The sequence below is a fragment of the Dermacentor variabilis genome, chromosome 2, assembly GCF_050947875.1.
Source record: "Dermacentor variabilis isolate Ectoservices chromosome 2, ASM5094787v1, whole genome shotgun sequence".
NCBI classification, from domain to species: Eukaryota; Metazoa; Arthropoda; class Arachnida; order Ixodida; family Ixodidae; genus Dermacentor; species Dermacentor variabilis.
The window spans coordinates 76507898-76533592 of NC_134569.1; the positions used below are offsets into that span (position 1 = coordinate 76507898).

The window sequence follows — 25695 nt, forward strand, 5'->3', positions numbered from 1 at the left end:
ACAAGGAGCGCTGACACCAATAACCCCTGTCGTCGGCATACGAGTTGCGCTGCTCGTGCACTCTCAGATATTTACGCTCTTCGGGGCTTATCTTGTCCCCGAAGGGTGATCGCCAACTATAAAACGTGCTTCGTTTTTGTTCGCTACTACATTTCCTTGTTCTAATACTCTGCGCTTGTCACCTTTCTGTCAAGAACGCTGTGTCATGCTTACACGGTTGATACGCGGATGCCGTTCGGGAGCTGAAATTAACGGGCATGCAGCGTTCAATGACACCCAAGATAACGATTATTGTCTGGGATAAAGATAAGCTCCCGAAGAGCGCAATTTTATTTTTTTTATTTGAGCATATACGTATGTTCAACGCGCGCGCCGAGCCACGCAGCCGGCCATTCCAGAAGCTCGTTCCCTTAATTGCCCTAAAATTTCCGCATGGAGCATTTCTGATAAAAGTTTCCTCCTAATACACCACATATTTCGCTGATAAACTGATTGCGAAACGGCTACCCCGTTTCGACCTCCGAAATAACACCGTAAAGGTGACCGTGGTCAAATTTATTTTGATGAAGTATCACGGCTAAGCGCGGCTTCGAGTGCCGTCTATGCCGATCGTAATGTTACTGTATATAGCCATACACTATATATATACTGTGTAGTGTATCTATAGTAACTCTTGTCGGTCCAAGTTCACAGTGCCTACCGCGGTCGTCGCCTTTGACTGCAAACGATGGCGGCGCCACGCTACACACCGGCCTCACTCCGCGAGAGATCACCAAGAGCCGCCATAATGAACGCTTTTTGACCGTTTGGGAGCTAGAGCTTTCAAGCGCGAACTTTATGCCCACTCGCTTGTTCGCAACAGTTCACCGAGCACGTGTTTTGACTCCCCACTATAAACAACGGTAAAATGTGCTCGCGGGCTCTTCGAGCGACGTGCGAGGAGTGCAGGTCGGGACAGCACGCGTTCAGAGAAGCGGTGCACAACGGAGACAGCGTCGTTTCGTCTCGCTCGCTCAGTTTTCTACATGCCGTCAGAGTTGGCGGTTCCGCGCGCGCTGCAGCGTCGCGACGGCGACGCTGCCCGGATCGAGACTGCCAATTCTGTGTACTGCAAATGTCCCGCTATGCCCGCGAGATGCCAGGGGGCGATACGTCTTTGTCCGCGCTTGCGATAAGATGCGTGCGTCACGCGGTTGCTCCGGGAACCCGGAACGGTGCACGTAGGGGCGCACCACCACCGGCGCCGTCGGTGCGCGAGCGGACCCCGGCACCACCACTTCGTGTCTCCTCGACCGAATCAAGCGCGCGCGCTTCTCGGCAAAGCGAAGCTCCGCGCATCCGCGAGGCCTTAGCTCTTGCCGCCGCGCGAACACAGTTGCAGGAAAAAAGCGACTCGGGCGCGCACGCAGCCACCGGCGCTGCTGTTGCGGCAGAAGCTGCAGCCGGCGATGGCAGCCAGCCCCCGCCCTTTGACTCGTCACGAGCGGCCCGTTTTCTACGTCGTTCTCATTCGCACCGGTTATTGTTTACCGCGCGGCCACGACGACTGGACGGTCGTTCGTTCGATTTGCGTCCCGCGGTGAGACGCGAGCTCTGTGTTTATATGCGCGTTGCCGGTTCCTCACTTCTTCCCTTGAGCTCAGAGTTCCATAGAACGGATGCGTGAGGACGCTCCGTTTGCTAAAGAATGGCGCAAGTGTTGTGCGGATTGGTCATTTCTGGGAGGCCGTGCGTCCCAGAGGACGCAGCCAGCTGCTGCTGCTGTTGCCCAGTTTTACAACGGCTTTCCGTACTTCGTCATTCCATACTTTGTCTCACTAAACCCGCGCGTCAGCCACAAGAATGGCTATAGGTAAGCGTTGTTTCTACCTTCCGTAACGCTGGTATAGTGAATATAATTTGATGCTTCGCGGCACAGCTACCTCGTTATATGCTCACTCTATAAAGATTTGCCCAACAGTAGATATTGGTTTCATTAGTGAGCATTTTTATAGAAGGCGAAGGCTGCCTGACCACTGTCATAACTTCAGCGGGCTGTACGCCACAATCTGCAAAAGATTTCCGCTAAATTGTTCTGCATGTGCTTCGCCACTGCACACCAAATCTCTGTCAGCGGCGAAGCCAACTTGACAGACTCTGAGAGAAAGACATTTATTATGGCAGAAACGCTTGAGAGGTCGACCTGAAGCAACAATATTTTACAGCGAAGCTGTTTATGGCTAGGGTTCCTTGCGTTTTTGTTTTGCGTGTGCATTGCCGGGCCGACCCGCGGCAGAGGTGAAGCAGGCTTCAAGCACTCCGCCAACTTGCAAAAAGAAGTTTTATATATTGGGTCCAACTAGAACCCGTATCAGATATTAAGCTGATAAGAACAGATACTACACTTTAACCCCCGTCGCTCATGTCTATATGTTCACATCACCCTCTCTTTGTCTGCGTTCCAAGCGCTTGCGTATCTCCTTTCCTTCCGCTCTCCCGTGGTGGCGGTCCCGTCGAAACGTCGCGCGTTTCTAGTTTCCTCCGGCTCCTCGGGGCGGCGGTCTCGACGTCCACGCGAATGTATATAAAAAGCACAGCGAATGAATTCGTACCTTTGTTCAAAATTCTGTGTCACCTCTGTGTCGTGTGCTAAACAGCTTCGCTGGTCCTCATCCTTCAGAGTGGAATGGCTCACGATTTTTTCACCTGCTACTCAACACTTGGAAAGAATTGGCATGTGTAAGTCATCTAGCGAGTGACCTTACCTTGGACACGACGCGGAATTCTCGTTGCTGTCTGTATACTTGCTGGTTTTCAATACCACGCACATCTAACCCTATTCTTATTTGCGAGTTGAATAAAAGAAAAAAATAAGAAAATAATGCATGGGAAAATCAAGTGAGGACATTTCGATCACGGCAACCGCTCTCCTGACCTTCACAACCTTCATGACCGACACACAAGCATGCCCGTAAGTCATGGAAACGTCACCATTGAAGGTTGAACGCTTGAGAGTGTGTGTGCGTAGTACTAATGACACCACGCACTAATGCGTAGTGCTAATGGTACTTATCATGTCATCTTTGTTCCCTTTCTACGCTTTCCCCGTGAGCACAATTGGGCTCAGCCTATAGCTTACCTTCTCACCTTTTCCTTATCCCTGATCTCTCTTCATCTTTCATCATTGCCAACCAAGTGCTAATATGGGTCCGTTGACGATGCATACTGAGTTAATGAAAGAACTAGAGCGCTTAAAGCATGACGCAAAGAGGAGAAAACACTTTTCCACAAACGTTTCGCTCTCCGGCTCCTTATGCGCTTGTTACATTGATACACTCTCCGATTTTCCCCCTGATTGCAATAAGCGAAATGTGCACGGGTAGTCTCGCCGAGAGGCATACAGTTGAAACTCGATTTAACGAAGTGATGACTACGCTCAAATCATTTCGTTAAATCGGGAAGTTCGGAAAATCGAGTAGGGATTTTTTCGCTCATTGTAAACCTAAAATTGTAACGTAGCGACACCCATAAGTGCCGCGGCATTGTATTTGCCGCTAACCCACGCCTGCGCGTGTAAAAGGTCTGCAAGGGCGGCCGAACTACCGCCGCCCCTAGCGCCATCTTACGGTACGTAAGAACGCTAGCGACTGCCGAGTCCGTTGTTCCACGCATGGGCGCGGCGCGCAGCCTCGTCAAAATAAAGCTAGGGCCGCGGGACTGTACTACATGTTTTAACGCGATAGCGTTAGAGCGAACGCTCGAACAAAAGCCCGTGTGCGTCAAAATTAGAAAGAAATCACAACTGTTTTTTACTCAATTATTTCTCGTAAAGCTTGGTTAAATCTGGTTAAATGCAAGCTATATAGTTTCTTTATTTCGGGTTGATGACAACATTGCACTTTATGGGTACTTGGCGGAGAACGGAAATTTCTTCGTTAGATCGGGAACTTCGTAAAGTCGGGTTTAGTTAGATCGAGTTCTAACTGTACACAATATCGATGTCCATGAATGTATTTTGACGGCATGAGCAAATGCGTAAATTTGCTCTCTCACACGTCAAGGTCTCGTGTCCGTAGCTGGACGATCATTTGCACGGCTATGTCATTGCAGCACAGATACCGAAGCGCGTTACGGCGGCGTGTAAATCAGTGCAAGGTCATCGTTACTGCGTCTTTTCGGTTTCTATGTTTTCGACACTCTAACACGTGGAACAATATGACATCGATTGTCTTCAGTTCCTGTATGCAAAACTGCGAAGTGCGCCGTAAGCGCTTAAATATTGATAGAGTAATCTGTTGCCAGTGCAGGCAGTGTATATACCTTTAAGATATGCTACAAGAATTTGCTGTAGCTCAGCAGCATTATTTGGCATGATAAAATACTCGTTAGCGTCCGCGATTTTCTAATTCTCAGATTCCGAAGGAGTGTTGTAGCGAGCAAGCCAATATGCAAGCCAAGGTACTATTGCCAAAGTACTATTGAGAGAACGAAGTACGCGAAAGGCAAATGCTGAGAAATAATTTATTTGGCAAAGAACTCCCTTTGCGTTGAAGGCCATATATAGCAACAAGAGGCGATGAGAAAGATCAAACGAGTCACGCAACAGGACACGTGGAAAAGGCGGCGACTCAGCTGTGCAATGTTTGTCTTGCTTCCAGCGTATTTTCATAGCACGCCAATTTCACGTTTAACCTCCATATCTATCACGCGGGAACCTCATTCTGCCGCCCCGTGGAATGGTCGACAGCGCTGCCCTGTGGCATACATGGTTCCGAGGAAACCCCTAAACCGTCACATGTTGCGCATCAATTTATTAAGACAATTACTCGTTATTACCTTTGTTAAAATAATTGCTCAGTTGAGACATATCGCTTGTTGTTGCATAGTACAATTATCTGATTTATCAAATGAATTGGATGAAGATATCTGAAAACAGACCTCGCTTTTTGACAGCTCAAAGATCTTTGAAAGACCTGCTCCGTTTTCAGCGATCGAATGGTTTACGTGAGCGTCTTGACTGCGCGATGTTCTTTGTTCGAGCAAGTCTCCGTTGAGTCTCATATTGCTCTCTCCATCTCTTTCTGTCGCCATCGCCTACCTTACAGGGTACAAAACTGCCAGTTACTATGGTTATCCTTCTTTATTTCTATCCCTCTATATCACGTTGTCCTGAGTGAAAATGTTCTTGCACTTGCGCCTGTCATAAGAACAACCGACAGCATATGCAAGGCGATTAAGTCGAATGCGCATACTCAACTTTATTCAATGCCGCCGTGTATTCAACGGCACCCAATGCATTCTATTCTGGTTTCCACCCGTATGTGATGCGCCTTGCTCTTTGACATGGGTCTGGGTGTATTCGCCAACCACTTTTGCACAATACTGCGGCAAGTATTAGTTTCAATGCAAGATTTTCCAGCTTTCTTTGCGCGACCTGCTTGCTTCGAACCAACTGAAACGCCACGAGTTTCCTCGGAGGACGCACACTTGGGGCATTGTGCAGTCAGCAGCCTGGTCAACTGACACTTGTATTGCTTCCCGTGTGTGCGAACAGCGTGGATGGCGGCGTGGTGCACGCTTTCGGCGTGACCGACAGTTCGTATCAAAACTGTGGCACTATAGCCCGTTAGCTTCCGTTTGGAAATCCACGCCGATCCTGCAATTCTTGCTCATAGCCATCGCCTGTCGCGCTTATATTTAGCCAGCCATTCCTCCTTCTTTATTTATTCATTTTTTTCTTTCGCGTTTCCGGGGTCGATCCTGTTGCCTCTATGTGGTGTCCCAGCACGTATCCAACCATCGACAGCGCCCAGGAACCTACGCGCGATTCGCAATGCGTGCAATCCGAATAGCACGCGTATACGTTCGGCTCTCCATTCCCACGCACGTATACCTGCTCCCCACGCACGCCTGTCCGCGACCGGTCATGGCGGGGGCGCGCGTGGCCTGTGGAAACAATCGGAGTCCGTAGCGAAAGCCGCCAAGAGACAGCCGCTGGCAATGCGGCCGCCGGGCCTCGCCACGTCCTATCCCGATCACGCCGCGTTGCGTACGTATATGCGGATAAAATGAACGCCTGTACTGTGCAAGGCAGCCACGCCGTGAAAGTGGAGATAAACGTGCACGCGGCGTCCGTGATCCGTCTCCGCCGCGATGACCTGCCGGGCTTTAAGCCAGGATGTGTCGGGAGGTGAAAGAAGACGACGCGACTCGAAGCGCCAAGTGCTAAAAATGTTACGTTCTCGAATCGAACTGCCGACAGAGGCGACAGCTATGCGTGTAGCGATGCACTTCCGTGTCACGGGGCGCGATCGTCCTTTAGTACCCCGTGACATGCAATACGAAAATACAGCCCACGCGATGGACAATCATACGTCGTTCTCAGCGCGACTTCGTGAAATGAGGCCCATGGTCGTTCTACGACTTCGTTAGGGTTCGTTCTAGTCATTGGCAGCGACTGTGAATGCACGCTGGTGGCTGCTATTGAGGAGGGGCACTGAGGCGATGAGGGTTGTTGCAGGAAAACAGTGACGTTTGTCGAGTTCGCGTATACTTACGCTCTGCGATGGAAACATCGTGAGGTGACGCGACGATCTACCGCACCGCCGTCGAGGAAGAAGACGTCAGCACGCGAGCAGGGCTCATGGATGAACACGCTAGAGCAACAAGCCGGAGCGACCGGTCTCGCCCCACAATCGGTTTTAAGGCCGCCCCACATTCGGCGTTTTTACCAGCGTTTTCTGGCGTTGCTTCTCTCGGCGTCGTCGCATGAACGGCGCCAGAGGGAGCGTTCAGCCACACGAGCGTAATGTACTGTACACGAGCGGTACGCGTACCAGCGCTGATTGACCTGCACCCATCGAGCCGCTCCGGCGGCGGTGGCGAGACCTGCTGAGCGCGCGCCACAGGCAGGGTGACGAAACGCTGCAGAAGACGCCGGGATGTGGGGCGGCCTTAATTGTGACGTCACGGTACTGAGGCCTTTCGCCCTCAAGATACGGTTGGTCACGACAGCTGTTGCCAATACGCGCGCTGCACGTAAACAAAGTCGCGTTCTCTCAAAATATCGCGGCAGGTGGGTGGAACTGGAACGGCCGTCCCGCACTATTTCTTCGCTCGTCGGCTGGCCGGCCCGTCCGCAAATTTATTCCCCTCCCGCGCACCGCGGCATCCCGGATGTTGAATTTTAATCCGCTCCCGTCTCCTCCCGGGACACGTCTCCTTTTTTTTGAGAAAAAGCCAGCGCGCCGCCGCCAGACGTAAATATAGCCACGCTCGGCGGATGGGCCGCGAAGACGCACTAGCTGGCACCGCGACCTTGCGCCGGCGAGAAAAGAAAAGCGCCGGTGGCTGCAGCCGCACACGTCGGTCGGAGGAATCCGATAACCGGTCAGGCCGCTGGTGCTGAGAGCTAGCTCCTCTCCAAGCCATCGCGAGCCACTAACTTATTATTATTCTATTTTTTTTTTTTCCTTCCCGCGAGAGACGACGAGATCGCTGTCGGTGATTATCGCCGCTCGCAGAGCGACGACCACGAACCAACGACAATAATTAGCCGACGCTACTAGATTCGCGCATCGCCGAAAGTGTTTTGCGGCTTGCCGCTTATGAACTGGGCCGTACAAGCCGCCCGTCCTCCCGTATATCTATAGTTATGCTCGAATGCAAACCTTTCGCGGGTCGGATGGCGCAAACTTCCGTCGCGGGTTGCGCCTACGCGCCTGTCCTGCTAATTGGCCGCTTTAATGCTGTCACTAAATAAGTTTCCTGGCTACACACTTCGCGCCTCTCCGTGCGCAAGGTGAAGCAACGCACCCACGCGCTCGCTGTGTACAACATTCACTTAAAGTGGGATGGGCTGCGTAATTGAACGCGACAGGAAGGAAAACAGGCGCTTGTTATCAAACCACGAAGTCCTTTGCTGTCTTCGCCCTTCCCATCGGCAGTGCACGTGATGGACAAATAGTGTGCGCACACGTATACGTAACGAAGTGCTATAGTAGAACGTAAATATCCTTATTGTGTACTCAGTCACAGCACTCAGAGGAAGCAAAGGAAAGCATAGGACGCTGGCGCTAGAAAGCGTTTGAACCAGTCGTCGAAGGCTTTCTCGCCCTCCCATGGCAAGAGAGAGGGGGAGCTCTTCAATAAAACACAGATATCTTTGCTGGCGTGTGAAGCACCGCCTACGTGATATATTCTGCGTATACACGGAGGGGATGCGGAGATGGAAAGACACTGCGATGAGCAGAAAGAAAGCAGGGGGCTTGGTGCTGATTACTTGAAAAGATTGCAGCGTGTTAAAGACGGACACAGAAGAAACGCAGAGGACAGACACCACGGCGCGCCACAGAAAACACAAGCGCACCGTGGTGTGTTCTTTTGTTTCTTTCGCTGTCCGTGTCTTGCGCACTGTATTTTGGAAGGAAAGGCAAGGATAAGAGGGAAAGTCGAGGAGTCCAAGCAGAATAACGTCCGGTTGGCAGCGCAGAGACAAATACGCTGCGTCAAAAACTGACGTGTTCTATACTAAGGTCAGCTCGCCTTACTTGCCTATTCGCTAAACAACTATAAACAAGGTATCAAGATATTAAAAAATAAGGTATACCCACACACGCGCGAGCTCAAGTAATCTCATAACACAGTCAAAAGCGCCTCATATAGAGGCTAGCTGGTCTCGGAGTACACAGCAGTATCTCCAAGAAACTACGAGGTGACCACTAGCGCGGCCTCTGTCAACGCACTGTGTTCCTATGGCGGGGGAAAAAAAGTACCAAGTCGCGAAAGGCTGGATACCGATATGTACAGCCGGAACATCTACAACAATACTTCCATCAGCGGAAAGACGCGCAGTCAGGCTCACCGGGGAAACGCTGACAAATACGAAGAATGAAGGAAACAAGACAAAGCGCTAAATATGTCCAATAAAGTTTTATTCATCCATCCTACGCTGTGTCGGTATCCTACACATGCTTTGTTCGTGTCTTAAAGTGTTGTTATGCTAAACACGTCATGCTAAACTACGTTGGCGGGCAAGGTGTCGAAGGAAGTGAATGTGTTTATTCCAGGGCGTCATCGGAGCGGCTGAAACTCCTGCATTTGACGCTCTAAACATCTCCGACCAACCGCACGCAATCACATTCCATTAGAAAACGCCTCACAGTTTCCAGCGGACCAAATTTCTCTAAGCAGGCATTAAAACGCAGAAACGCGAGCGGACGCGGCGAGCAGTGAGCGTAAACGGGCCTAACGTTAGGGTATAACAGTGAAGGGAGAGCGCTGCATGCAAGATACCGCTAGTATTTAGCGCATTTACCCAGTATACCTGCTTTTCTTTACATGCATTTCATTTTCTTTATTTTATTTCGTCTTCATTTACCAATATTTTCTCTGACTAGTCTAGAGGGTTTGGGAAAGTGGGCCTTCCTCCAGCCTTCTTCGGGCCTTCCTCCATTCTTACGAAATTGAAAGTCACTTCGGGACGTCTGAAAAAAAAAAAAGAAACTGGGAAAAGAGATTGAGTCGAATTCGTAGACACCCGAACAAAATCTGACACCCTAGCACGCGCACCTTCCTCTTCTTTTTTTTTTTTCCCCTCACCCTTCCCACCTGGTGCCCCGCTTCCTCGTGGGGCCCATGCATAATCCTTGGAACAGCGTGCCTCCCACGGGACACGCCTCCTGAAAGAAACTCCTCGGCGGAGCTGCTCGCAGCGCGGGCTCCGGCGGGGCGCCGACAATGGCCCCAGGCAGATCGGGGCAAATGTGCGATCCGACGCCGGCCACGTTTTTACGGGCACCGCGCGAGACCTACTATCGCGCAGCCTATCACGCCCCAAGCGCTCCGCGTAATGACTTCCGACCGCCGTCGTCGACCGGCGCCATTCGGGAGGGTGTAGCGTACGCGTCCGAACCATCTCGGCCCAGCGTCGTGCGACGTCGCACACCTTTTGGGCATCCGTAATCGACCACGCGATGCAAGAGCGATGGTGCGGCCTGTGCTTAAAAGGAGCCAGTTTTGAAGTGACGGCACACATGTTGCCTATCCTGCCAAGTTCATCTATTGTGTGCGTGGTAATTGCCCCGCGACTCTCGTTGACGTTGTCCCCGGGGCATGGCGCGATCGCCTGGCGAGGCATTTTCGGCAGCGGATGCCTATGAGTGCTTCACTGCGTATACGAGGCCGACGCATGGTTGACCGTACGAATCTGTGCCAAGCACCACTGATCGCAGTCTTGCCTTCAGTCAGTCTATCGCATGTACGGCCGCGGCGCCTGAAGATCTCCACAAGGCCTTGAGATAGCGATGTCGTGTATAGTTGTTCTTTTCTTTTGTTTTCTGTCTTGGTAATGTCTATACGCTAATACTTCGTAAATGCTCGCAGCGCAGCTCCGCAGGAAGCCGCTCACGAAGAAAAGAAAGTTATATATGTATACATAACAAATATTGTACGGCTGTGAAGAATGACATCAACAAAGTAACGTTTTGACGGCTCTTAAGCCTAAAAGGACAGAGAGGCTTTGCAACACAGCGCTGCGTGGGACGCACATTTTCTGAACGATAATTCAACTGCCACTGTGAAGACAGACAACGCGCCAAGCTCCGTGCCTGAACATATGGGTCACGTAGCCCTCCTATCTCAGACATCCACGCGCTTGCTGGGCAGCGTGTCCTTCCTGCGACGATTTGCGGTTGCGTTCCTGACCCTTACTGCTGCGCGTTGTTCCTCTGCTTTTCTTGCGCGAAGTTGACGCTGTAATTCGAGAGGATAGTGTTTGCCTTATCCACGCAGCGATTACGAGGAATGGGTGGGTCGATCCCAGAAGCAGTGCACTTGATGCGTAAGCCGATTCCTCTGGTGCACGACACAAGGCTTCAAACGCGCAACGCCTAAGTTCATAACCCCCTTCTACATGCGATAGCCGGCGCAAAGTGCTTGCGAACGCACATCAAGATCTGCCGCAGCGTGTATATACTTGCAGTTGATTCACTTTACATCGTTCGCCAGATCTGGCTTCCTTGCAATAATGTTCCTTGTGTGGAGAAGCCAGAGTCACGCGTTCTTATCACTTCGTCAAAGCTGGCTTTTTTGCAACAATAGGCCAACAATAACCCGCCTCAAACGTCCTTATCGTGTTTCAGGCCTCTGTGTTGAGAGTGTCTGCGCGCGCGTAACCAATAGCGGTTTTCTTTAGTATAAGCGCTGGAGACGTTTACCAGGCCAAACGTCTAGCATGTTTTACTGCAGGTTATGAGGGTGATACTTAAAATGACAAATGCATACACGGAACACACATGCAAGAAGTAAATGAGCACACAGTGGCAGTGATCAGCTAAAGTGCCTGTTCGAGGTCTCCGTACAAGAGGAATGCCAACGGCGCTGTCCTTTTGTGCAAAGCGTTGTGGACAAGTTAATCACACGGACGTCCAGTTTGCTATGCCCTACAAACTGGAAAGGACACAGAAACAGGCGCAGAGATTGCACATTGGGCACACATACACAATGGCTCACAGCACGATTACGAAGCCGATTCAGGCGTTCGAGTACTGTATACACAGTGTTTAGGTTGTTCTTACGCCGACAACAAATGTGGCTACGATTCTTAAATATTTCCCCTCTGCAAAGGTTCTGTAGAGTGCAGCCGGTATAACGCAGCACCAGAAAAAGAGACACAGGACGTCTTATAAAGTGAGGACAAAGGAACAGTAGATAACTTTCAATGGCCTCTTTGCATTCGCAACAACATCGTTCTGCAGATAATTATTATGCAGAGGTACATAAACCAGGTCGAACCATGAGCTCTCGAGATTCTGAGGCCGGCGCCCGACTACATTTAGGATTTCTTCCATACCTTAAGAGAGTACAGTGCGACGCGACGCAAGCTGAATGCTGATGATAACTGCTGAATGCTGATGATAATTGCAGCATTTAGTAGCGCGGTAAATCATGTGTCAAAAAGAACGCGGAGGCAGTGGCGAAAGACTGCGCATGTCAACATAGGCACGGCTATCCCACTTCAATTACGACGCGTACGGCTACGGATCCAGGGTTTTTTTTTTTCTTTCTTTCTTTCTCCTTCGCTATTACCTTAAGGCATATTTTGCGTCTTCGGCGGAACGCACGATATGGTACATATGAGCGCGCGTGACCAGCATTCCTCGTGAATGAATCAGCTCTATTGTCTCAGCTTTTTGTCCACGCGGAGGGTATTTTCCTCTTTCGGTCGCGGCCGAGAACCGGCGCGGACAAAGCGGTCCACTCGACTTGCACAAGCGACAGGTGCCATCCGTCCGCGCCGCCTAACGAGCTCGATCAGCGAGCGGTTGCGAAAGCGCATCGCGGATGCGACGGGAGCACGGAGGCAAAGGGCTGTACACGCCGACGGAGACAACGAGAGAGAAATCGAGCAGCGGCCCATGCCGCGCGACGAAAGGGCTTGCTCGTCCTTCAAGGCACAAAATGAGAAAAAAAAATCACGTAACCAACGGAGAAATGGTCGGCTCGGTGAGCTTGCCCGCGGAGCGCTTGTGCGCGCGCTAGATGGGAAGACGCGTCGGCATCCGTGAGCCAGGCGCCGCCACGACTGGATGGCGCACGAGGCGCCGCTATAGAGGCCGAGGCGGCAGGTGTCCTTCGGGTGTCCAGCAGCTGGCACCATTGCTCGCTGCCCCCCCGAGTAGCAGGAGGTCGGGCAGCCGCCCATCTCCCGTACGGCAGGCCGATGTTCGTTATGCCGATCACACAAACAGCGCGCGGGCTGCTCTCTTCGCCGATTGGTCGATTTGAAAGCCTTTTGGAAGAGTTCGGGACGAGTTAGAAACAAGCCCGTGAAACGAATGCCTCTGACCAACAGTCAAAGCTGAGAACGGCGGAGCCGAGGTTCAGAAAATAGAGGTGGTTCGGCTACGTAATGAGATACATCCGCAAGAAGGTGATGACGGCAGGTATTATATACAGGGCATCCCAGCTAACTTTAGCCAGAGTTTAAAAATATGAAAATGCCATGTAGCTGGACAGAACAAAAATAATATTGTTTCCCGTCGCTTGGAGATACTCAAACTATATATTTTTCGTTCTGCCTAATTATAAAATTAGCATTAATTAATTAATTTATCAACTTCTCAAATGTTATATTTAGATGAAAAGTGTCAACGAGAAAATTGTAGAGCGACATGAAAAACTCCTGATACAGCTTTCTGTTCCTCAATACGTCCTGCATGAAAGTGTTTTTTCTGAGCGGGAAAGGAGCCCGCAAATGCACGCAAAATTGCCACGCGAATGGCCGCTCGAGGCACTTTGCGTGTGTTCACGGACTTCTTTCACGCTCGGAGAGAGAGAGAGAGAGAGAGAGAGAGAGAGAGAGAGAGAGAGAGAGAGAGAGAGAGAGAGGCAGGGAGGTTAACCAGACTGAGTCCAGTTTGCTACCCTACACGTGGGGAGGGGAATGAGGAAAGAGAGAGAGAGAGCATAAGTCTATACCGCACTTTCACGTGCACCAAGTTAGGCGTAGGATGTCTACAGTCGGGCACTCAAGTCTGTTGCCTTCAGGTAGCGAAGAAGCGCTCGAACTGCTTTCTGGGCTAATGAACTGTGAGGCCAGGCTCCCAAGATCTTTGCTTCTGCAAATGGCCTGTCATCCAGTCTGTTCAAGGCACACTGGGGAGTCTGACATTGGTTGTAAAAGCGAGAACGGTGGCACAGAAGATGACTGACTTTATGTAACACGTATTGAGCAACAAAAAGCAGTATCGGGAGTTTTTCATGTCGCTCTACAATTTTCTCATTGACACTCTTCATCTAATTATAATATTTGAGAAGTTGATTAATTAAGACTCTATAATTAGGCGGAATGAAAAAATAGTTTGAGCATCTCCAAGTGACGGCAAACAACATTACCTTTGTTCTGTCCAGCTACGTGGCATTTGTATATTTTTAAACCCTGGCTAAAGTTAACAGGGACACCCTGTATATGGTGGCAAGACAACGTGAGTTAAACCAGATAAGAACTAGCAAGGCCACGATGAAAAGAATTTCAACGCCATGAGGTTGGAGATTGGCGTGCGTGAACGATATATATGGTTCGAAGCAGAACACTCGCAACAACTGCGATCGACATTATGCATTTTGCGGAACAAGAGGAGCAGGAACACCATCTGATGTCATACGCGACGTTAAGCGAACGCAAAAAAAAAAAAAGGGAGGAGGAGGAGGAGGAAGAGGCAAGTCCACTTGTCTCAGTATGCTTAGCGGTATTGTGCTTTTGATCCAGCAGGCTCTTTTTATTCGGCCACTATACACGCGGACAACTTTCTGTGGCAATGAAGGGAAAGCTACGGGGGCGTGGCTGCTGCACATGTGTTACCGCGCCTAGTGGTCCGACAGTGTTTGACAGTGCTTTTCGATGCTCGGAGCAGACGCTGAATAGACGCAGCTTCCACGTGCGACGGTTTCGCGTTTGCCCAGACGCGGAAGGGAAAAGCCGCAAAATAAGTAAACCTTTACACTCTGTTCTCTCTTATTTAACTGTTGCTATTAAGGTGTTTACGTTTTTTCTCTTCCCCAACCTAAACTAACGTGGACTAAAACACGGACTCTTTTGAGAAGCGCTCTCACTTGTGCGCGCTTTGCCTCCGTAGCTTTCCCTTCGTTGCCACAGAAAGACGGCCCCTAGCTATCCACGCGCAGTAGCTCCGGCCTCGCGCGTCTGCAACGTTTACCGGATGGATGTGCATACTACATCTGCTATAGGAACGATTCTGCTGTTTGAGTGGATTCGTGCGTGAACCGAACTCCCCAGTATAAGCCGGTGAGGAGTAAAATATTTACTTCTTAATAAGGTGCATCGTCCCAAAAATTGGCAGTATCGTAATTAGTTTTGCAAAGGCTGTCCTTATCTGTTCACCACCGTCGCAGATGCACACGGGTTGTGTCGGTGCTGGCAGGATCATCGGGCTTTGTCCGTTAGGGCGTGAGAAAAGCAGCGCCCGAGTTCGACTGGCGTTATCGCGGAGCCAGGCGAGAACAATGAGTTGCCGGTTTGGGACGAGCAGTCTCTTCTTCCTGCTCAGGAAAACAGGGGAGCGCTGCTCGAGCCTCAGGTGGGAGCTTCGTAGCTCGCTCATTGTTCTCGGCTTCCTTCGGTGGCCAAAAATGAAGCGAACGCCGCCAAGCCTTCGACAGCCGCACCGATCATAGCACGAACGGCGTACAGAAACGCCCCAAGTTTCATCCAGCGCCCGCCTTCTCCGCGCTATGGCGAATAAAGGAAGAGGACGAGGAAGTTCGAAGAGCGCGCATACCACTCACCATGTGGACAGGACACCCGTCGGGTACACAACTGCAGCCACTTATACACGAGACTTACGTTCCGATAGCCAACTGACGCGCTTGGGGTCCGTTCTTTTGAAGGCATCGTCAAACCCCTACGACAGGTCATGCTCAGTGTTGTTTGAAGCACCTTCAAATTTTTACAGTAGTGGTCCTTCGTTTTTAATCTGTTAAGACGGTCGCAAGGCACTAGGAAATGTTGGGAACATACGTCACAGGCATTACGTTCACATGCACAAAACATACACCAGTTGCTCCGCGACTGCTTCACGATCTTTAGCAAACAGTCCCCGACACTGCATTTATACTACTACTCTGAACCTTTGGCAGTTTACCGGCTAACCTTCCAGAGAATCTGCGATATAACGTCAGCAAGTGTAAGCTATCGCCAGGACGAGTTTATGAACTGAGTGCCAAGGAATACTCGGTGATTGTGGATATCTACAACGTTATGTGAATGGAAATCACAGTTTGACAAGAGATCAACTGGCTCTTCGATAAAAGTGAAAACGTGCAACCAGTCTGTCCTTCCCTTCCTGGTACACTTTCAACAGACGTGGACTCACCCTTTAACGATGACCATTCTGGGAAACACAGGGAAACGAAAAAAAAAAGAAAAATGATACAAGGACGTGTGGTGCGCGAGGTCCATTCATAGCCCCTTTTGCCGCAGCCGCCGTGACACGCAGCAAACCGATCACCGAGAGGAGCGGCCGGCGGTCGTTTTCGGGCGTGAGCCTCTCAAGGCAGCGCGGGCGACCGTTATGCTAAGCGGCGTGAAGCCACGAGAAACATAAAAGCAGCCGGCGGCGGGATGGCTGGCCGGCCGCTCGACCACGCTGTGCCCACGCCCCACCTGCTTCGACACCGCCCGGCGAGCCGACGTGAGCAGCCACAACAAAGCCGCAACGACGGTGAGGGGGGAGGCGGGGGGGCAAAGCAGCCGACGCTACAAACGCTCGGCCGCTGGTTTCTTTTAGGTAAAAAGGGGGAAGGCCGATCACGAGCCGATAAGTGCGCGGCGTGCCTGTTATGAGCAGCTTCGCCTATTGTGCGGTGCGTTGCCGAGCGTTGCCGGCTTCGTGAGCCATTGAACTTAGCGACGCGCGGTATCCGCCTCAGGGACTTAAAAAAAGGCGCGCGCGGCGCTTTTCTAAAGAAACATTTCGTTTTGTCTTCTTAAGAGCACTTCCTGGCTGGCAGGGCGCTGCGCATTGTCGTCGCCGCATGCCGCACAGCCCACTCATTCTGTAGCGGGGAACCTTTTTCGTTGTGTGTGTCTCGCCCTGTGTTTCCCTTTTGTATAGTTGTGCACGCACATGGCTGGGACGAGTCAATGCACTCTTTCCTTCCTCATGCTTCCGCGCTGGCCCCGTATCTTGTGGTTATAACATGTAGTGTAAGAACACGTTACACTTTCCATATCGTTCCGTGCTCTTTGCGGCATCACTAGTGCCTATTTTCGTCGAGTTAGATCGTTTACGGTGGCAACAAGCGCTTAAACTAAATGCGCTACGCCGCCAGCATGGGTCGGCTTTTACGCCGCTCGCACTTTTAACCTCGCCCGGATTTCTTTCTTGTTTTTCTTTTCTTTGTAAATTGTCTTTAATAAAACGGCAGGAAGGAAGGTATCGTTGCCATCTGTGCTATTTGCCAGCCGCCACCCTTTTTTAAGTAAGCCATGTGAGGCTAATGATACAGGTGGAGAGGTTCAAATAGCCAAAATGCTGGAGTCGCACTTACTTATCCATGATTATGGTGCAAGAAGCAAAACAAGAAAAAAATCATCATAAAGTCGCAGTTGCACCAGCAAGGCGAAGCAGCGATTGTGATAGCAAATTAGTAGACAGCTATACGAAGTAAGGATAGTAGTTTTATCTGCCGCATAAACTCGTAAACATTCGCTTACTAACTAAATTACCAAGCATGGATGCACGCGCGCGCAAGCAAACATGAATCCATCTCGCTCGATGACCGCGCAAACTCACCGTAAAAACGCTGGCGTGAGGAAGCGCGGCAGCAGCAGCGAGCAACTTAACCTCGTGAATTAAGCGCCGAAAACACAACGCACATGAAGTTATCACTGCCCCCATCACAGATCGCTTTCAACATAGGGCCCGCGCGGCTGCGCCATACGCAGCAGCCGTCGACGTAGAACACCCCCCCCCCTTCCACCCCTCACCCCCGGTGCCTTGCGCGCGACGGAAGACGGCGCGCTCCCTTCCCGCTTTTCTTCCTTGCGCGCGCGAGATTGAACCACCACCACCGGCTCACCTTTGCACGCATTCACTCGCGCATACAACATACGGCGCGCGGTGACGATGTTATCGCCCTTGGACTTTATACGGAACATCATGGCCACGGCAGAAATGCGCCTGGAGTGTCCATATAATTGCTATCGCAAAACAAGGAAAGTAAATGAGGCATAAGCTTTTTTTTTTTGCCATGTCACAGCGCGCTTGCCAAATTGGACCATCGTTTAGACAATCGACAATGCCCTGCGCTGTCTCTGTATAATGAGGAACCGAGGGGCTCGATATTTTATTAGTTACAAACACATGAAGTCAACAATGTAGGCAGAAAACCTATAGAGGAAATTTACTGCTGTTTTTAATTAAAGTGCAGAAACTGAAAGGAAGGGGGAAAAGGGTGAATGGAAAGACAGCTTGTCACCGATGGGAACAGATATGCCACATCTTCCGCATTACGCGTGTGACGATCTACCATTGAGCTATCGCGGCGGCCGTCCACCCGTCCAACTACTTGGGTATTTGTCTATGTGCACTAGATCTAGCCCTAGGCTGGTAGAATAGTGTGGGGGTGTTAGCCAGCGCCACTCACGACCATGACAGCAGACGTAAAACGTCGTTTCAGCCGCAGGCGTCACGCGTGGGTGAACTAAGCAGCTGGCAACCTTATATTCCCCATTCCCTCTGTGCAGGCTAGCAAATGGAACTCACTAGATCCTGTAATATGCAGTGCCAACATATCTGGGCATTAATTATTTCAACCTTTCTTGTAAGCACAACGCGGTGTGTCTCGTGCAGAAGTCAAAAGATGCTCACGGCATAAGGTTGGAGAGGCGCGCGCCGCCGATGATTCGTCGGGACTCATATCGAATCTGTTGACACCACCCTTCCTGTAAACAGAGCGAAGGAAGCTCTATACGCATATGTTTTCCGCTGTGAGTCACAGTCCAAAATGAATGAAGAAAAAAAAATCAAGGCTGTTGCCGCCGGATTTTCCTCTCAACCTGTCGCTCCGTCGACGCACGATTGCCGGGCGAGCATCAACCACTCTTAAGCCAATCAGCCCTTGGATCTTGCGTCCGCGTGGGCTTGACATCTGCGTCGTGCTAATCCGGAAACCTGAGTAAAACTCCCTTGGCTCGCTGCTAGGTTATTATAGTGGTTTCGAGTTGACTACTTACAGCGCCGACGCCAAGGTCTTGCCTGGGAAGCGCAGCCAAACTGTGCGCTGCATAAATGGGGAAGTGTCTTTTTATTTTGTCTGGTTATGTTTTTCTTTTCTTTTTTTTTTTTTTTTTTGACGATGCGGGTCCGCACTTTGGTGCAAGGAAATGAAGTGCGTCGTATGAGCTTCTCGAAAGGACAACACGGGCAAGAGATGGAGGAAACTGCGCGCGATTTTATCGCGAAGTTACAGGTGAACGCAGTGCGACATCAGCTAACAAAGGGCCATGTCTGATAATGTCTTCCTCGAAAGTAGCAGCGCTTCGGGATGGCTTCTCGCAGGGAAATGAAGCTGGCGTCACCGCCTTGACAGAGTCCACGGACGCACTTTTGCAGCTCGATCCTAGTTACGTGGCCTTGAGGTTAAATTGGCCTGTTAGTTTGGCAGGTCTTGGCAAACCGCGCTAATTTCTGATTTTGCTGGTCACGCGAAGAAGACGCCCGAGCGCGAATGGCGACGCCCTTATAGGTATGCCGAGAGATAACTAAATGCAATAACCTTACGATACTGAAGTGAAGAGACAGGGAAAGGATGCATAGAAAGGCAGTCAGTTAACCAGAGGTAGATAGTTCCTGTTGGCTACCCTGCACGTGTGGAAAGAATAGGGGGATAAAAAGAGAAAGAGAGTCGAAGAGGAGAGTTAGAGAGAGAGAGAGAGAGAGAGACCGCAGGAACCTCAGTAGCGCGAATAAAGCCTTCTGCGCGGAGTTTCTTCGGGAGCACTGGCTTTCATCTCTAATAGTGGACGATTGTCCAATTGGTTCAACACTGCACATCACTTGCCTCTCGGTACTATAGCGCGGGCAGACACATATAATGTGTGCGAGCGTCCCATCACCGCTGCATGTGTCGCACGTGGGGCTGTTGGCCATTCTAATAAGGAAGGCATAGGAGTTTGTAAATCTACTGCTAGACACAGATTGTACAGCACAGTCTGCTCACGTGTCGTGGTAACCCAGACGGTAGATTCATCTATGTATCCGGACACAACGAACGCAAACGACACATTGTGAAAACGCTCGAGTACCACAGGGGCAACGTATACATTCACGGGACGTCAATCGCAGCCCAGCCGCAGCATCTATTCGCAAAAGCGGAATTAGAACACATTGACCATTTTCATGTGCAAGTCGGGCAGCTTCATCAGCGTGGTCATTCCAGCTGATGTTTCGATGTCCTGGAAGCCATTGAAAAATTATACTGTGTTCCTTGTCATGGCTGCGATCATATGTCTGTGAAATTTCCAGTTGTTCATTGGGTCCTTAAAATAAAAGTATCATTAGCTGTTACGTGAGTGCATGGCTATATAAAAGACACCGAGTGTCGAAGAGTTCTGGTTCAAAATACGCCAGCAGGTTTTAGGGGCAGTGATTTTCAAGTGTGTTTTCATTTTTACCGTTACCGGTAATTGCTGCTGTTGGAGCAGAGCTGGCGGCCCTGTACTGATTAGGTACAGAGTTACAGTACCGCGACTTTCTGCCCGCAATTAACTATCGTGAAATCTGCCGTTTATGCCTTGGAGACACTAAGAGTACTCAAATGTTGGGACAAATTCTATCCAGAAAGGCCCTTGCAATGTTTCGAATGCATCTCAATATCACCACCTTACAGTCCGTCAGTGATTGTAATCGTGATGCTAGTAAAGCTGGGTCACTCACGTTTTGGTTTCCCAGTGACGAGATCAGAGACATACAGAACTACAGGTTGCATCAATTGTGACACGCTTTAAAGCACAACAGGCCACAGCTTTTTTCCTTAACTTACGGATCCCAAGTCACGGACACAACGGTCAGCTGCTTTCCCTTACGTTTCCGCTTAACCAATTTTTACGTGATCTACCTATCGCGAGTTCCCTGCTGACCGACGCGTATACCGTCCGCCTACTTTCGACTTCTTGCCGTCACGCAATAAATACCGCACGAGAAAACGCCTGGGTCAGGAAAGCGTATTCGTCACCAACCGCGAAGGTTTGAAAGAACGCTTTACGCCAAACACTGAACGCGAAAACTTTTGAAATAACAGTCGGCCCATAAACGGATTTAGTGTTGCTGCTCGCAGTGGCGCCACTTGCAACTCTTGCCTTCGCTGCGCAGACGAGTCCCTCGCCGAGGGCGACCCGAGCTCGGACCAGGCGTCCAGCAGCGGCACCGTTATGGTGACCACGCAGACGAGCACCGGCACCCGGGTGCTGATCAGCTCGCACGGCCGGCTCAGCGGCAGCTACCCGGTGCGCCGCAGCCCGGCCAAGCGCCGGCCACGCATGCGGCACTCGGCGCCACAGCTGGACGGGGACTCGGCGCGGGCGCTGTTCGCCCCGCTCAGCCTGATGCCGACCGCCGAGCGGCAGCGCCGGCCCACACCGACAAAGGTAAAGCAGCGTGGGCTACGTGCGCCCCTGTCGTGAGCCGCGCTGCTGACGAACTGTAGAGCAATAAACAGCCGACAGCACTTTGTGGCGAACGCGCGCGTGTTGCTTCGTTTAGATGACACAGCTAGTCTTTGAATGTCTTCTCAAGAAGTTTGCCGATAGCGAAGCGTATGCCGAGATCCGAATTGCGAGGGAAATGGGACGCTACGTTTCACTGCCGCGCAGGCGGCGGGCTTTATCGGGGCCTGGAAATATACAGGCTGATTGACGTCGTGAAAATAGAAAGCGGTGATATCGAAAAGCGCTCGCGTCCAACATCATACAAATAATAGCCCTTATACGAGTAGAATGGCTGCGAAACCGAATTGAGTCAACGGAAGTGCTCTCATAAACAATCGGTTACGCATAACTACGATGTTAAATAAATTTTGTGAGCAGGAAAAGTATGGCAATCTTTGTAATATAGCTCTTCTGTTCCCTTCTGTCTTCTGTTAACTTGTTTTTCTGTGATTTCACTAAAGTAATAATTGTTTTTCCATAAATGTAGAGAAAAAAATGGTAGACAGTTTATTCCATTAAGAGAGTAACGTTTACTACCCTCATAACTGCAGCTTTCATTTAGTACGAAAGAGTGCATCATACATGTACATATACATGTACACATAATAAGCAAGCTATGTAGAACATATGAAATGTCGCCTCCCCAACTCCCATTTCCCGTTTTTTTTTTTCACATTATTTTTTGTTGCAGGTAGGGCGCCAGTCTAGTCGCGCTGCCTGACGGCGTCCTCCTGTCAATGATGTCCACATCATTGGAAGTCACAAAAACAAATTTGTTTGTCAGAAACACTTCTCGCACATATTAAGTGGGTGCTGCATCCTTAGACAACACGGACATGCATTTCAGTCTTCGTGGTAGCCAACTCTCACTCATGGCAGCATGCCTGTTCGCTCGTTGAGATCACACGTCACCGTCAGCCACTGGCACACGCTTTGACAGCGGCAGACGGTGACGTTCGAACGTCAGCGCGTCTTCCTGGTAGGATGTACCTTAATGAGAGGCCGTGGTAGCCCGAGAACCCCGACTCGGAGAGCGGCTGAGTGCTTCTGACCGGCGTCGCTCACCGCTTGTTGCAGGAGAGCACGTCGACCTTTTACGTGTCGCTGAGCAGCAGCAGCAGCAGCGGCGAGCTCAAGAGCGAGGAGGAGTCAGACGTGCCCGTGGCGTGTCGCAGCTCCGAGGCCGAGGACGACGAGGAAGAGGAACCCGTGTACGCGGACACCCTGCCCACGGCGGTGTGCCCACCGACACCCGACGGCCCCATCTACGACGACTGCGAGCTGTCCCCGGAACCGTTGTACGAGGAGCTGCCCGAGCACCCGCCGCAGCCGCAGCACAGTGAGTGTCTGCGACCGCGTCAACCGCATAGCTTATGTAGGTACGCGCACTTGCCAGCACTGAAATGCCACAACGGCCATAGCACGTGAGACACCTTTTGGCAATCTTATGCAAGGGCTACACGATGTTCTGAGAGGCAAACAATGACTGCTCTGGCGACAAGGAAGCTCGCGCCTGGACGGCAGGAGCGCCAGAATTCTTTAACTCCTTCCACAGTAGAGAGGAAATGTAGCTGAAGCATGGTCGCAGTGTTTTAGAGGTTGAACAGCGTCTAAAGTGTGAAAATGTTAGCAAGCAGGCGTAAGGTGCCTGTTCTTGTTAAGAGGGCCCGCACGCTGCTTTCTCTACGCAACACAAAGAACTCCTCCTTTGAAGAGGAATCAATTGGAGCAGCTGAGTAGAAGAAACCATCGCAGACAGTTCTAAACTGCCAACATTGTACACGGCACAAAGCGCCCTTCCTCAGAAAATAAGTCGACGATACGCACATTCAATGGCAAATTATTTACGCCACGTGTCACCGTCACAGCGACATACCGCCCTCTCTCGATCCGATCGAAACAGAAGCTTCTTCTTGACAACCGTGTTACGAGATGGCGACGTGACTTCAGTGTACGTACGCAACAATGCTTGGGAAAACCAGTAATAAGTGGCTTGCCTCGACCGCGCGATATTCGAAAGGCCACGCGCCCGCTCACCATTATCACCACTTTTCACATGTGGGCATTTGTTCCATGGTCAAGAGAGACCACCTTCGGCGAATATCAGATGAACGCGCCTCCTAAGCCCCCATTCGTTCCTTTAAGACCCGTTATGTGGCTACTACTCACGTCACACGGCTAGTCAGCAGCCGTGCAGGAAGCGGTCCGCGGACACCACTTTCGCCGAGGTTGCCCCATCGCGGTGAGCGGCAGTCAGCGCCAAGGCTGCGAGCAACCGCATTCCGGCACCCTGATCGGACCTTGCGTGCGCCCTTTTTACGACCCGCCTCTAATGGTCCTTGATGGCTGCCGGGCGCGAGCAAGGCGCAGCCGCTGGAACCATTGTCTGGCGCCGCGGATGATGGCCAGAGCAGTTGCACGTGCGCTCCGTGTGCCGGAAAGCCTTCTGCAGAGTGTTCGCGCCGTAAAACGGTCTTCTCGAGGCAAAAACCCTCCTCCGTATAATAACGACAACGCGATCAAAACGATCGAGGGGAATGCAGTCTCCCTTTCGCTGCCTCGTTTACGGCATCTATCACTTTGTGGCGACCGTTACGTCATTCTCTACCTATACCTTATAACAAGCACTCAGACAGTCGGAAAGCCGATGGCGAAAAACTATGTGCCGCCGTCTTCCCCTCCACCCCCCCCTTTTTTTTTTTCTTGTCCACAATTTTAAGCGAGGTTCTGCGTGCGACGACAGCATAAGCTATGAGCGGCGTCGTATATAGTGGAAGACGCTGGGCGAATGTAGGGCACCTCCCGGAACAACGCATGCTATTTGGGACACGTCCCGGAGCGACGGCCACAGTCGCTTGTACAGTCACTCGGATCTCATCAGTCAACCACGGCTTCAGGAGTAGTTTTGAAAGCCCATAACTGCTATTTCAAAGATTGAGCCCGCCGTCCCCGTTTCACGCGCAACAACCAAACAAACTTGATGATTACCGCGGTGAAAGACAAGTCGCGCTTTAATGCGGTCGGAAGGAGGCCCGGCCAACGGTGTTACAGTTGGAGACGCTAAACCAGCATCCCGCATTATACGGTCGTGTAGCTCGAAGATACACATCAAGAAGTGCCAGCTGTCCTCCCCTTGGTGTGAACTTGTTTAAATAGAAGACGAGCTCAAAGGACTTGTCCTCTTTGTAGCATGACGTTATCTGAAAGCAACAGGTTGGCGTTAAATAGTGTGCGGAGCCGCGCCTTGAAATCCCAATCAGACCCGAAGTTTCCTTAGTACCTATCAGACGCCACATTCAGGCGTGGTGAAAGGCGTGGAATACGCCCATAGATGGTCATTGTATTGAGACCAAATATAAGCAGAGTGAGAGGACTGTTTGTGCTGGAAGTTCTCTCAATGCGTGTTAGCCCGTATTCGCGCCCAATATGTCCTTCGTTCAAAATGAACGCCGAGCGGATGCGCCAGCACTTGCGATGTCGATCTGCTCGGACATCGGCCGAAATCGGTCACTACACCTAAGCTACCCAGCCATACTCATCGCACCATGCACCACGTCCTAGCTATTCCTCACACCTGAACTTGGGTAGGAAGGAGAGAGTAAGAAATAAAGATAGAGAAAGCCGGGAAAGGTAACAAGAGGACAACTCCGGTTGGCTACTCTGTACTGGGAAAAGTAAAAGGGGGTACATGAGATAGAGAAAATAAAGAAAAACTCACCGCCCAAGCACCCCGTACAGATGCATGGTTAACCAGCAAAGCTGAAACGTGAAACCCCCGGTCTGGGTGAATTCCGACGGTTCATTAAACGACGGCTTGGTAGGTTGCCAGATCCTCGGTACGCAGTTGCTGCTTGCGCTCGGTTGCACGAGTATGTTCTTGTGCCCAGGCTGCAGCATCGGCACGGCGTAGACAAGCTCGTTCCTGGTTCTGCTCGCAGCGTTGCTGATCGAAAGCTGCCTGCTCTTAAGGATTACGTATGATGCGTGGCCTACCCATATCGGAGCCGGAGAGAAACTGCTGTGCGCGCTCGCTCGGCTGCGACGGAGGGCAATACGTCACTACTGGCGCACCTAATCCAACACCACCTAGATAGCACAAGGCCTTTTCACTCCGATCCATGACGTCATGTTACCTGGCCCGACTGCCATAGAATTAATGGGGATGCTCCCAAGTAGGCAACATCAATTTTGACATCACCGCTTTGATCACGCCAGTTTTGCCCATGGAAATTTCGGGCCAAGTAGCGTGACGTCATGGATCGGAGTAAACAGGCATTGTGCTATCTAAGTGGTGTTGGCTAATCGCGTGCCTTTCTTTCTCAGTTTTTTTTCCTTCGCGCATGCGCATGGGGTTGTGCCGGAGGAGTTTTCGGCGTACAGGCGACCGACAGATGGACGGATGGACGGGCGGACGAACGAATCAGCCACCCAAATACAGCTTCGGTGTAAAAAAACTGGTGATTTCAAAGCAAACAACGCATATTTGG

The 25695-nt window shown here is 51.0% G+C and overlaps 1 protein-coding gene and 1 pseudogene across 1 annotated transcript in view; one reads left to right on the forward strand and one right to left on the reverse strand.

The window, feature by feature from the left end:
- The window catches only part of RhoGEF64C (Rho guanine nucleotide exchange factor at 64C), a 161575-nt gene that overhangs the window by 119215 nt on the left and 16665 nt on the right, over window positions 1-25695 (forward strand). The window contains exons 3-4 of the mRNA XM_075681014.1: window positions 20874-21148; window positions 22286-22547. Coding sequence (XP_075537129.1) covers window positions 20874-21148; window positions 22286-22547 — 537 coding nt within the window. The remainder of the gene's footprint in view (window positions 1-20873; window positions 21149-22285; window positions 22548-25695) is intronic.
- On the reverse strand, window positions 2252-2411 carry LOC142573509 (U2 spliceosomal RNA; annotated as a pseudogene).